The sequence below is a fragment of the Mustela lutreola genome, chromosome 8 (assembly GCF_030435805.1).
Source record: "Mustela lutreola isolate mMusLut2 chromosome 8, mMusLut2.pri, whole genome shotgun sequence".
In the NCBI taxonomy this organism is placed as follows: domain Eukaryota; kingdom Metazoa; phylum Chordata; class Mammalia; order Carnivora; family Mustelidae; genus Mustela; species Mustela lutreola.
Window position 1 is genome coordinate 43541040 of NC_081297.1, and position 12684 is coordinate 43553723.

General features: G+C 37.0%; 1 protein-coding gene across 14 annotated transcripts in view; it reads right to left on the reverse strand.

Moving 5' to 3' along the window:
• ERC1 (ELKS/RAB6-interacting/CAST family member 1) overlaps positions 1-12684 on the reverse strand; it is a 558216-nt gene that overhangs the window by 256730 nt on the left and 288802 nt on the right. For all 14 annotated transcript variants that reach the window (XR_009356580.1, XM_059184416.1, XM_059184418.1 and 11 more), the window contains one exon: positions 3723-3883. Coding sequence is in view for 13 of the 14 variants with exons in the window: in XM_059184416.1 (XP_059040399.1) it covers positions 3723-3883 (161 nt within the window). In the remaining variant the exon portion in view is untranslated. The remainder of the gene's footprint in view (positions 1-3722; positions 3884-12684) is intronic.

Genomic DNA, 12684 nt, shown 5'->3' on the forward strand with positions numbered 1-12684 from the left:
CTGCCAATAAAAATGTTCCTTCAAGGCTGGTGAACCAACACAAATGTTTCTACTGGTTCACTAGCAGGCTACTAAGTGAGCAGTTTCACATGTCTTCAAACTCAGGGCCACCATTTGTTTGTAAAAGATGCTCAGAAATGACAATTATAAATGCTAGGGTTAGAGAAGTATGATTAGGTCATTCCTTTTGGTCTGACATGGTCAGGATTACTGTAGAAAACTAGACTATTCCTGTGCTTTGCTAAAAAAAAATTTCTATATTTTTAGAGGCGCCTGGGTGGCTCAGTTGGTTAAGCAACAACTGCCTTTGGCTCAAGTCATGATTCCAGGGTCCTGGGATCGAGCCCCACATTGGGCTCCCTGCTCAGTGAAGAGCCTGCTTCTCCCTCTCCCTCTGCCTGCCCCTCTGCCTATTTTTGGTCTCTCTCTGTGCCAAATAAATAAACAAAATCTTTAAAAAATTTTTCTATATTTTTAGATATATAGGTCAACTCTGCCTTCTTCTCAGGAGAGACGTTTCTTATTCTAGATTCTGACTCACACATATACGTGTCTCCGTCTCTTGCACACTGCCATTCCTCTTAAGTTTCTTCTACATTTCAAGTTCTCAGGTTATAATGAATAAATACTTTTACTTACTCAATTATCCATAATTAAGCAATGTGAACATTTAAAATATGGTGGGTCCTGCCATGAAACAATGAAAAAATGTCATGAATATTCTATGAAGCAGAACAATTATTATCGCTATTCTAAAAATGAGCCAACTGAGGCAGAGAGAGGTTAAAGAACTTGCTTAAGTCATAGAACTGGTAAGTTCTGATTCAGAGTCCTTCATTCCATGAAGTATGCTCTTACTAGTTGCCGTAAATAATTAGAGACAGAGATCATGTAGAACTAGTTGGAGGGAGTAAACTTATAAACTAACCAAAGAATGAAGTAAATTCGGAGCAAAGCTGTAGGAACTGAGACACCCCCAACCAAGGACAGGTGATTAGAAGAACTTGCTCAACATATAGAAAGGAGTCTAAAATATAGAAGAAAAGCTATTCTCTTGCTCAGTTTCATAGTGAAAAGGAATCAAAAGCTCGCTGTATGAGAACCCACAATATTCATAGAGTTTTGCATATAATTACACTTAGGTTACAGTTTTCAACTGAGGTTTTAGGAAGCATTACTTTGTATTTGTAAGCCATACATTGGAAATCTGCATTAAAAAAAAAAATAGGGAATTCAATTCACTGTTCTAAGAGGAAAGAACAAAATACTAGCTGCTTTCTAGACTTTGTAGGCCTACTGTGCAGTGAAAACAGAGCAGGCCAGTTAAAGAACAACCACACTCCCAACAGAATATGTGGATAGAGGATTATGTCTAAAATGCTGAGATAACTTATTAAAAGGGAAGTATTTGACCACTATTTTACTAAGATATGAAACTGAAAGACAAGGGGAAATTTAAGTGGAAATTAAAGCAAGGACAACTTTTAAAACTTTATGCTAGGAATACTACATCAAAAACTAATGATGTACTATATGTTGGCTAACTGAACATAATAAAAAAAATAAACCACAGACCAAAACATAAAACAACAATAACAACAAAACCTTTATGTTGGTAAATCTGCATGACACAAACTAATGAAAAATCTTAGAGTGTCATGATGCCACGGCATATACTATGGGCAACTGAAAAAGGTGATTTAAGAGATAGGTTGTCCATCAGAGCCAGGTTTTAGCACTTTATTTCTAGAACTTTCATTTAATGTCTGTTTTACTAAATTTCTAGACTACTTAAAAATTTCTCTACATATTTTAATTGTTTATCCCATGCCTTATTGTGTGAGTGCTTGATATTACCAAAAATAGTTTTGCTAATCATAATAGTTTTCAGAAATGTAATCCCAGTCCTGGTTTGGAAAGGGAAGTCCACAACAGAGTATAGCACGGTAGTACCGAAAAAGAAAAAAAAAATTACACACCACTCCCTTTTCAAGCATTCCTTTAAAACGTCTTTCATATCTTTTCAAAGTCCTAATGATAAGAGAAAATTCCCATACAAATACACCATGATTTTGCTATAAGCAAGTATCTGTACTTAGTAGGAAAGATCTGACAGGTAAAAATCAAGATATTGGTGTATGGAGCAAAAAAAAAACCCAACACTACTACTGTTACTTTAGTGAGGCCTGTTTCTGCTTCAGAACATCATGAGATACTCTGTTTTCCACAACATTATATCCATCCTTCTTCCATCTTCTTAAATCCTTTAGGCTGTGATTTAATTTGCTTCTCAACTCTATCCCCTACCATGTTTTAGGAATGGTTCCCAGACCTCTTCCATTCAAATAATTTCATGCTTTATTATTCAAAAGTTACCTCTACTACTCCATCTCCAAAATACCAAGCTTTCAGTTTCAACCACCAGTGACAAAACACTTGTCTTACATTAACTGCAGCATATTAACAAAGTTTATCCTCTTGATGATACTCAGAACACTAACCTCCCCCTATTCTCCCAGCATACGAATTTATTTGTGGCTTCAAGTACTCATCACTTCTAAAAGAAGATCACCTGTAATGCTTTCCTGAAAGATTAGAATCTCTTAACCTTACACTGTGGCCCAATAACCTATCCTACATGCAGGTGACACCCCAACAACTGCCTTCTCAACTCTAAGGCTGCTGTCAGGATATCACATGTGTCATGAAAACTCTCATGGCAAGATGCTCATCTGTTCTGTAATTTGAGTACTCAACACTTATTGATAGTTCCAAACAGCAGAAAAGAAGAGGGATATTAACCCAAAGTACTTGCTGAGCTGAGCAGTCTACTTAATGTAGGTCAGAAAGACTCAGTTTTATGCAGAGAAGAAGAAACTAAGAGAAAATGAGCACAGATTATGTGAGAGAAGACTAACAGATGAAGACCGCAGAGAAGGGGACGTGTGCTTAAAAGCTGTGATAGAAATCAGAAGCTAGCCTTATGATGGAGAGAGAGCATCTTTTCTGAAACAGAAGAAAAGACAACAAAAATGTAGATAACTGCTGAGGTAAAAAAGGTTGCTGAGCTGACCCAGGATAAATCTGTCTTTATAAAACCTGGAAGCAGGGCAATTCTGTAGGGGTGAGGGTTGGGCATGGTGCCACGATGAAGAAAAAGGAGCATCTGTTATGGACTAGCAGACATGCACATACCTCACAACAAATTATCTCAGGAAGCCACAAGATGTGGGACTAGTAGGAAAATGACGGGGGAAAATATGGAGGATATTTATGTAGGGATTCATTATATTATTCTCTCTACTTCTGTATACCTTTGGAAGTGTTTATAATAAAAAATGTTTTTAAAAAGTGCCTGGCTATCACAGGACCTCAGGACCAACAGTCATGTTTCTCAGGAAGCTCAGCAATATGGCTAAACTTTCCAGAAGATTTTAGAAATTTTAGAGATGCAACTGGATATGGTTATACACACACACACCTATACACACTCTTTATCTCTCTCTCTCTCTCTAGAGGAATTTAAAATTCAGTGAGGAGGCAAAAATAATTCGATTTGACCAGAATTTGTTTCAAATTTGTTTTAGGGAGTGAGAAATACAGGTTTGCGTTAAAATTAAGCTAATGCATTAGCGGTAATAAATTGGGTCCAATGATGAAAGCAATGAGAAAAAGGTTTTCTACTAAGCACATGCCTGAAAAATAAGATTATGAACACTTACTTCATCTCCAGAACTTCCTCTAAGTGTTTCCTTCTTTCTGCACGAAGATTGGTCAAATGAGTTTCCTTTTCTGCCAGAGACTGTTGAGTAGAGGACAGCTTGGCTTTCATGGACTCCAGTTCCTGCTTCACCTTCTCCATGGCCATCAGTAATTCCTCCACCTGTGATAAGTGTGGAAAAGAGAAAAACTGAGCATTTTGATCATTTTTACATTTTTGATCATTTTGGCATTTTGACGGAGGAGCTAAGTAACGGGCAATTTCCAGGTCCACAAGATTAAAAACACGCACATATAGCAAAAATCCTGTACTGTTGTTGGTTCAAATATATAAATCCAGACCATATACCAAATAAAGATATGCATCTCTGGTCTCTCCTCCCCCCTAATTCTTCACAAGTTACGCGGAAAAGAACTTCATTTTCTTTTTGATAAATACAACTGTATCAGTTCAAGAAGTCAAATTTGCCATAGTTATAATTTATTGGAAAAGGCCCACAAATTTCCATGGAATTCACAATATAACACAGATAAAAATATAAGGAACAAAATCATAGTAAATTTCTCTTCAAGGATTATAAGAAACAAAAGACATAAACTTGACTAATAACACTCTGTATAAACAAAATAAGTCATTTTTATTCATCCAAAGATTTTTCTGTTTACACCATTAAAAATAATTTCTTTTGGAGAAAAGAGCTGGAATTCAATCAGACAGCTTCTTGCTCTGAAGTAGAGTTTTCTCAAGGAAGGCAGGAAAGAGAAAGAAAAATACATGACCACAAAGAGAGGAGAGAGAATGCTTTAAGAAGACTTGAAAAAACTCCTGAGGGAGAAAAGACAGAACTCTACAACACAAGGAACTAAGAGAACACAGTACACACTTCATCAGTCATTTGCACTCACTCTGGGTGGCATCCAAATCAGAATTACTTAAACATGTACATTTTAATTCTGAAGCAAAATATATGTAGGCAAAAATGTGTTAATACCAGAACCAATCTAAACCAGGTAATCAACCAGCCAACTAGCACCAATCGTAAGAGTTTATGTCAGGCTGCCGCTTGCCAAGAAATAATTTTAGTGATGACAAGGCTTTTCAGAGGAAGAGATGGGTGTGGGACTTGCCATTCACTGACTTCTACATAAAATCAATTTGTATGATACTAAAACTGAGAACAGTTTAGAGACAAAACTGCAATATAACAAATCAGAGTTGTTAACAGACCTCAGGATGTTAGTGCCTCAGACCTAACCAAACTTTCCATATTGATTGGTAACAGCTGCTCAACACTGATAATAAACAGATACATTTAGTGTTTTGGCACCACCTGAATCATCCTACTTTGTGTATCTTTTCAGAAGTGATCAAGTTAATGTTCTCAGCTAACAGCTGTGAGAACACTGCTGTGAGAATATATATCATCATGCAGCTCTCCTTGGATATGTATTTAAATATTTACAAGCTTTATGTTATCATATATCATTATCCACACTTTGAAAACTGCAAATAAGGATAATCTCATTTTATAATTTTTTTTTAAGATTTTATTTATTTATTTGACAGAGAGAAATCACAAGTAGATGGAGAGGCAGGCAGAGAGAGAGGAAGGGAAGCAGGCTCCCTGCTGAGCAGAGAGCCCGATGCGGGACTCAATCCCAGGACCCCGAGATCATGACCCGAGCCGAAGGCAGCGGCTTAACCCACTGAGCCACCCAGGCGCCCCAGGATAATCTCATTTTAATAAGTTTAATTCATTTAAAATCTTATTTAAAATGAAGTAAAATGATATAATGATATATAATATGTTCTTATAACACAAATCTTATAACACGAAATCAGTAATGGATGGCACCATTTATAGAAGCTCTAATAAAGTGTGCAATATTTCTGTATCTTATGAACTCACCTTAAATAAAAAAAAAAATCTGCCTCCCAACTGTCTTTCACTACCCCAAGTAAGTTACGGTATCAATTTCTTATATAACTTAGATGTATTACAAACAATTTATTCCTTTTTCCTTTAAAAGGAAGCTCATTTTATATATACGCTTATGCATCTAAAATTTTTGGTAGGTGCTTTATGGAAATACAACGTACATACAGAAAACTACACAAATGATAAATGTGCAACTTGAAAATTTTTCTTTAAGTTGAACACACCTATGTAATGAGAATACAGACCAATAAACAAAACATTAACAGTCCCCCAGAAACACATCTCAAAACCTCTTCCTAGATTAAGACTAACCTTTATTCTAGCACTACATTAGTTTTGCCTATTTAATTTTGTACAGATGGAATTATGTATTATATAATTTTAAGTACAGATTTTCTTCACTCAGAGATCTATCCATATTACTGGGTATAATAGTTATAGTTCTGTAATTATCTCAACTATATAGAATTCTACTGTATGAAATTAGCAAAATTTATTGAAGGTACTTTTGATAAAAACAATTTTTAAAAAGCCCTTTTCCAGTTTCACTGAGAAAAAACTGACATACATCACTGTGTAATTTTAAGATGTACAGCATAATGGTTGGATTTACATATATTGTGAAATGATTGCCACAATATGATCAGCTAACATCCATCTTGTCATATAAATACAATAAAAAGAATAAAGAAAAAACCAACTTCCTCCTTTTCATGGCAAATCTTAAGATCTGATCTCTTAATAACATTCCTATATATAGTAGAGCACTGTTAGTTACAGTCCTCATGCTGTGTACATTACATCCTTACTACTTATCTTCTAACTGGAAGTTTGTACTTTTTGACCACCTTTTTCCAAGTCCTATTTGACCCACCCCCTACCTCTTGTAACAAGACTGATCTCTTTTTCTATGAGTCTGTATCTTTTGTTTTGTATTAGATTCCAGCTAGAAATAAGATCATACAGTATTTGTCTTTCTCTAACTTATTTCATGTTTAGATCTACAATATAAATGCAACTGAATAAATACAGTGTAATGGTCATAATTCATTTTTATCAATATGGGTATTGAACTAACTCCGCATTATAAATAGTAAGAAGAACTTTAATAGCCACAGTAAGAAGGCACTTTTGGTACAGTTGGCAAATGGTCATAAATTATTTTTTTAAGAATTATATACATATTTTTTTAAAAAAAATAATTCTTTACATATTTTTAGAGAGAAGGGAAAAGAGGGGAGGACAAAGGGAGAGAGAAGAGTGAGAGACAGAATCTCTAGCAGACTCCCTACAGAGCATGGAGCCCTGACACAGTGCTTGATCACACAACCCTGAGATCATGACCTGAGCCAAAACCAAGAGCCGGACGCTCAACCAAGCCACCCAGGCACCCAAGAACACAAATTATCTAAAGACTACTTACAAATAATAGGAAAGATAATTTCATAATGCTTTGTGCATAAAATACCTTTAAGTTTCATAAATAACCAATGTGAAATATATGTATATAAAGAAGGAATACACATATATTCCAGAACCAAGAACAATATACACATCTATATACTCATTATCCACAAGCTTTGTAGGTGCATCTATCCAACTGTATGGCCAAAAGTCCCCCATGACAGTTCATCACCATTCTAAATTTTTTTTTTTTTTTTTAAAGATTTTATTTATTTATTTGACAGAGAGAAATTACAAGTACACTGAGAGTCAGACAGAGAGAGAGAGAGAAGGAAGCAGGCTCCCTGCCGAGCAGAGAGCCCGATGCGGGACTCGATCCCAGGACCCTGAGATCATGACCTGAGCCGAAGGCAGCGGCTTAACCCACTGAGCCACCCAGGCGCCCCACCATTCTAAATTTGTTACTTAATCCCTTCCATTTCTTTGTTTTTGTCTTTGACATATATATTCCAAAATAAATCACTGGTTCATTCTATCAGTTTATGAAGATTTTATAATTGAATCTTCTGACTTCCTTATTTCATCCAACTTTGTTTTTTCATGTACATAAAAAGGGGCCTACACTTTATATATTCCAGAACCAAAAGGAAAAAACACACCTACATACATACTACCTAGGAGTTAAAAGCAGTGAGAGCCAACAACTCTTGAGCACTACAACACCCAGATTATAGTTTCCCACTAAACTGAACAGGCTCCATAAAAACACAGCTGATTCCAGATTTGGGGGAAGAAATGTACAAAAGATGAAATTTGCACAATTTATGCCAAAAAGTAAGAGAAATGGGAATCATGGCAAACAGGGATTATGATGCAGAAGCCCTGACAACAAAACCAGAAAAATCTAAAAAGAAAAAAAAAAGAGGAAATTACACAGGAGTATTCCTTCTGAATACAGAGGAAAAAAAGAAAAGAAAATCAAACCTAGGAAGATATAAAAATTGAGATTTATCCTAAGAATTCAAGGTTGGCTTAACATATAAAATTAAATGTAATAAACTGTATAAGTAGAACACAAGCCAAAAAACCTACATGATCATCTAAGTAGATGCAGAAGAGTATTTAACAATTTCCAACAACTTTTCATGATAGAAACAGTCAAGTAGATAGAGAAAAAGAAAAACTTTCTCGACCTGATGAAGAACATTTATGAAAAACTCAAAGCTAATATAAACTTTAACAATGAAAGAGAGAATGCTTTCCCTCTAGGACCAGCACCAAGAACAAGACTAGACTGTCCTTTCTCACCATGTCTATTTAATAATGTACTAGAAGTGATAGCCAGCAAAATTAGAATAGACAAAAAATTAAAAGGAAGACAAAACTTTCTCTGGTTGAAAATGACATAATCTTATATAGTGACAAACACCAAGAGTCTACTAAAAATATATATATATATATGGAGAGAGAGAGAGAGAGACAGAGAGACAGAGAGAAAGAGAGAGAGAGGAGTCAAGATGGCGGAGAAGTAGCAGGCTGAGACTAATTCAGCTAGCCAAAGATCAGCTAGATAGCTTATCTAAAGATTGCAAACACCTGAAAATCCATCGGCAGATAGAAGAGAAGAACAGCAATTCTGGAAGCAGAAAAACAACCACTTTCTGAAAGGAGAAGTGAATCCAAAGCGACGGGAAGATAAACCCCGGGGGGAGGGGCCGGCTCCCGGCAAGCGGCGGAGCAACCACGCACAAATTCAGGACTTTTAAAAGTCTGTTCCGCTGAGGGACATCGCTCCAGAGGCTAAACTGGGGCAAAGCCCACGCGGGGTCACCGTGGCCTCAGGTCCCGCAGGGTCACAGAAGGATCAGGGGTGTCTGAGTGTCGCAGAGCTTGCGGGTATTGGAACGGGAAAGCCGGCTACAGAGACAGAGCCGACAGTAAGCTCACAGCTCGGTGTTACCTTGAACCGGTCGCTCGGTGAGCTCGGAGCGCAGCCGGAGGTCAGGTAGACGGGAGTAACTCCGGAACTCTACGGAAAGCGCTCAGGGAACAAAAGCTCCTGAAAGCAAACCCGAGTGGATTACTCACTCCAGCCCCTGGTAAGGGCGGTGCAATTCCGCCTGGGGCAAAGACACTTGAGAATCACTACACCAGGCCCCTCCCGCAGAAGATCAACAAGAAATCCAGCCAAGACCAAGTTCACCTACCAAGAAGAGCAGCAGAATTCCAGAGGAGGAGAAAGCAAAGCACGAAACTCATGGCTTTCTCCCTGTGATTTTTTTTTTAGTCTTGCAGATAATTTCACTTTTTTCTTTTTCATTTTTTGTTTTTTTTCTCGCCTTCTGGTAAAATTTTTTTTTAACTTTTATCCCTTTCTTTTTTAACGTTTTTTAACTAGTTTATCTAATATATATTTTTTCTTTTTTATATTTTTCTTTATTCATTTTCTTTTTCTTAAATTCTTTTCCTTTCTTTTTTTTTTCTTTTTTTTCTTTCTCCCTTTTTGAACCTCTTTTTATTCCCTTTCTCCCCCCTCACGATTTGGGATCTCTTCTGATCTGGTTAAAGCATATTTTCCTGGGGCTGTTGCCACCCTTTTAGTATTTTGCTTGCTCCTTCATATACTCTTATCTGGATAATATGACAAGACAGAAAAATTCACCACAAAAAAAAGAACAAGAGGCAGTACCGAAGGCTAGGGACCTAATCAATACAGACATTGGTAATATGTCAGATCTAGAGTTCAGAATGACAATTCTCAAGGTTCTAGCCGGGCTCGAAAAAGGCATGGAAGATATTAGAGAAACCCTCTCGGGAGATATAAAAGCCCTTTCTGGAGAAATAAAAGAACTAAAATCTAACCAAGTTGAAATCAAAAAAGCTATTAATGAGGTGCAATCAAAAATGGAGGCTCTCACTGCTAGGATAAATGAGGCAGAAGAATTAGTGATATAGAAGACCAAATGACAGAGAATAAAGAAGCTGAGAAAAAGAGGGACAAACAGCTACTGGACCACGAGGGGAGAATTCGAGAGATAAGTGACACCATAAGACGAAACAACATTAGAATAATTGGGATTCCAGAAGAAGAAGAAAGAGAGAGGGGAGCAGAAGGTATACTGGAGAGAATTATTGGGGAGAATTTCCCCAATATGGCAAAGGGAACGAGCATCAAAATTCAGGAGGTTCAGAGAAAGCCCCTCAAAATCAATAAGAATAGGCCCACACCCCGACAACTAATAGTAAAATTTACAAGTCTCAGTGACAAAGAGAAAATCCTGAAAGCAGCCCGTGAAAAGAAGTCTGTAACATATAATGGTAAAAATATTAGATTGGCAGCTGACTTATCCACAGAGACCTGGCAGGCCAGAAAGAACTGGCATGATATTTTCAGAGCACTAAACGAGAAAAACATGCAGCCAAGAATACTATATACAGCTAGGCTATCACTGAAAGTAGAAGGAGAGATTAAAAGCTTCCAGGACAAACAAAAACTGAAAGAATATGCAAACACCAAACCAGCTCTACAGGAAATATTGAAAGGGGTCCTCTAAGCAAAGAGAGCCTACAAGTGGTAGATCAGAAAGGAACAGAGACCATATACAGTAACAGTCAAGTCACCTTACAGGCAATACAATGGCACGAAATTCATATCTCTCAATAGTTACCCTGAATGTTAATGGGCTAAATGCCCCTGTCAAAAGACACAGGGTATCAGAATGGATAAAAAAAAAAAAAAAACCATCTATATGTTGCCTCCAAGAAACTCATTTTAAGCCCGAAGACACCTCCAGATTTAAAGTGAGGGGATGGAAAAGAATTTACCATGCTAATGGACATCAGAAGAAAGCAGGAGTGACAATCCTTATATCAGATCAATTAGATTTTAAGCCAAAGACTATAATAAGAGCTGAGGAAGGACACTATATCATACTCAAAGGGTCTGCCTAACAAGAAGATCTAACAATTTTAAATATCTATGCCCCCAACGTGGGAGCAGCCAACTATATAAACCAATTAATAACAAAATCAAAGAAACACATCAACAACAATACAATAATAGTAGGGGACTTTAACACTCCCCTCACTGAAATGGACAGATCATCCAAGCAAAAGATCAGCAAGGAAATAAAGGCCTTAAACGACACACTGGACCAGATGGACATCACAGATATGTTCAGAACATTTCATCCCAAAGCAACAGAATACACATTCTTCTCTAGTGCACATGGAACATTCTCCAGAATAGATCACATCCTTGGTCCTAGATCAGGACTCAACCGGTATCAAAAGATTGGGATCATTCCCTGCATATTTTCAGACCACAATGCTCTAAAGCTAGAACTCAACCACAAAAGGACGATGGGAAAGAACCCAAATACATGGAGACTAAACAGCATCCTTCTAAAGAATGAATGGGTCCAGCGGGAAAGTAAAGAATTGAAAAAAATCATGGAAACAAATGATAATGAAAATACAACGGTTCAAAATCTGTGGGACACAACAAAGGCAGTCCTGAGAGGAAAATATATAGTGGTACAAGCCTTTCTCAAAAAACAAGAAAGGTCTCAGGTACACAACCTAACCCTACACCTAAATGAGCTGGAGAAAGAACAAAAAAGAAACCCTAAGCCCAGCAGGAGATGAGAAATCATAAAGATAAGAGCAGAAATCAATGAAATAGAAACAAACAAACAAAAAAAATAGAACAAATCAACAAAACTGGGAGCTGGTTCTTTGAAAGAATTAATAAAATTGATAAACCCCTGGCCAGACTTATCAAAAAGAAAAGAGAAAGGACCCAAATAAATAAAACCAGGAATGAAAGAGGAGAGATCACAACTAACACCAAAAAATACAAACTATTATAAGAACATACTATGAGCAACTCTACGCCAATAAATTTGACAATCTGGAAGAAATGGATGCATTCCTAGAAACATATAAACTACCACAACTGAACCAGGAAGAAATAGAAAGCCTGAACAGACCCATAACCAGTAAGGAAATTGAAATAGTCATTAAAAATCTCCAAACAAACAAAAGCCCAGGGCCAGACAGACGGCTTCCCGGGGGAATTCTACCAAACATTTAAAGAAGAACTAATTCCTATTCTCCTGAAACTATTCCAAAAAATAGAAATGGAAGGAAAACTTCCAAACACATTTTATGAGGCCAGCATCACCTTGATCCCAAAACCAGATAAGGATCCCATCAAAAAAGAGAGCTATAGACCAATATCCTTGATGAACACAGATGCGAAAATACTCAACAAAATACTAGCCAATAGGATTCAACAGTACATTAAAAGGATTATTCACCACGACCAAGTGGGATTTATTCCAGGGCTGCAAGGTTGGTTCAACATCCGCAAATCAGTCAATGTGATACAACACATCAATAAAAGAAAGAACAAGAACCATATGATACTCTCAATAGATGCTGAAAAAGCATTTGACAAAGTACAGCATCCCTTCCTGATCAAAACTCTTCAAAGTGTAGGGATAGAGGGCACATACCTCAATATCATCAAAGCCATCTATGAAAAACCCACCGCAAATATCATTCTCAATGGAGAAAAACTGAAAGCTTTTCCGCTAAGGTCAGGAACACGGCAGGG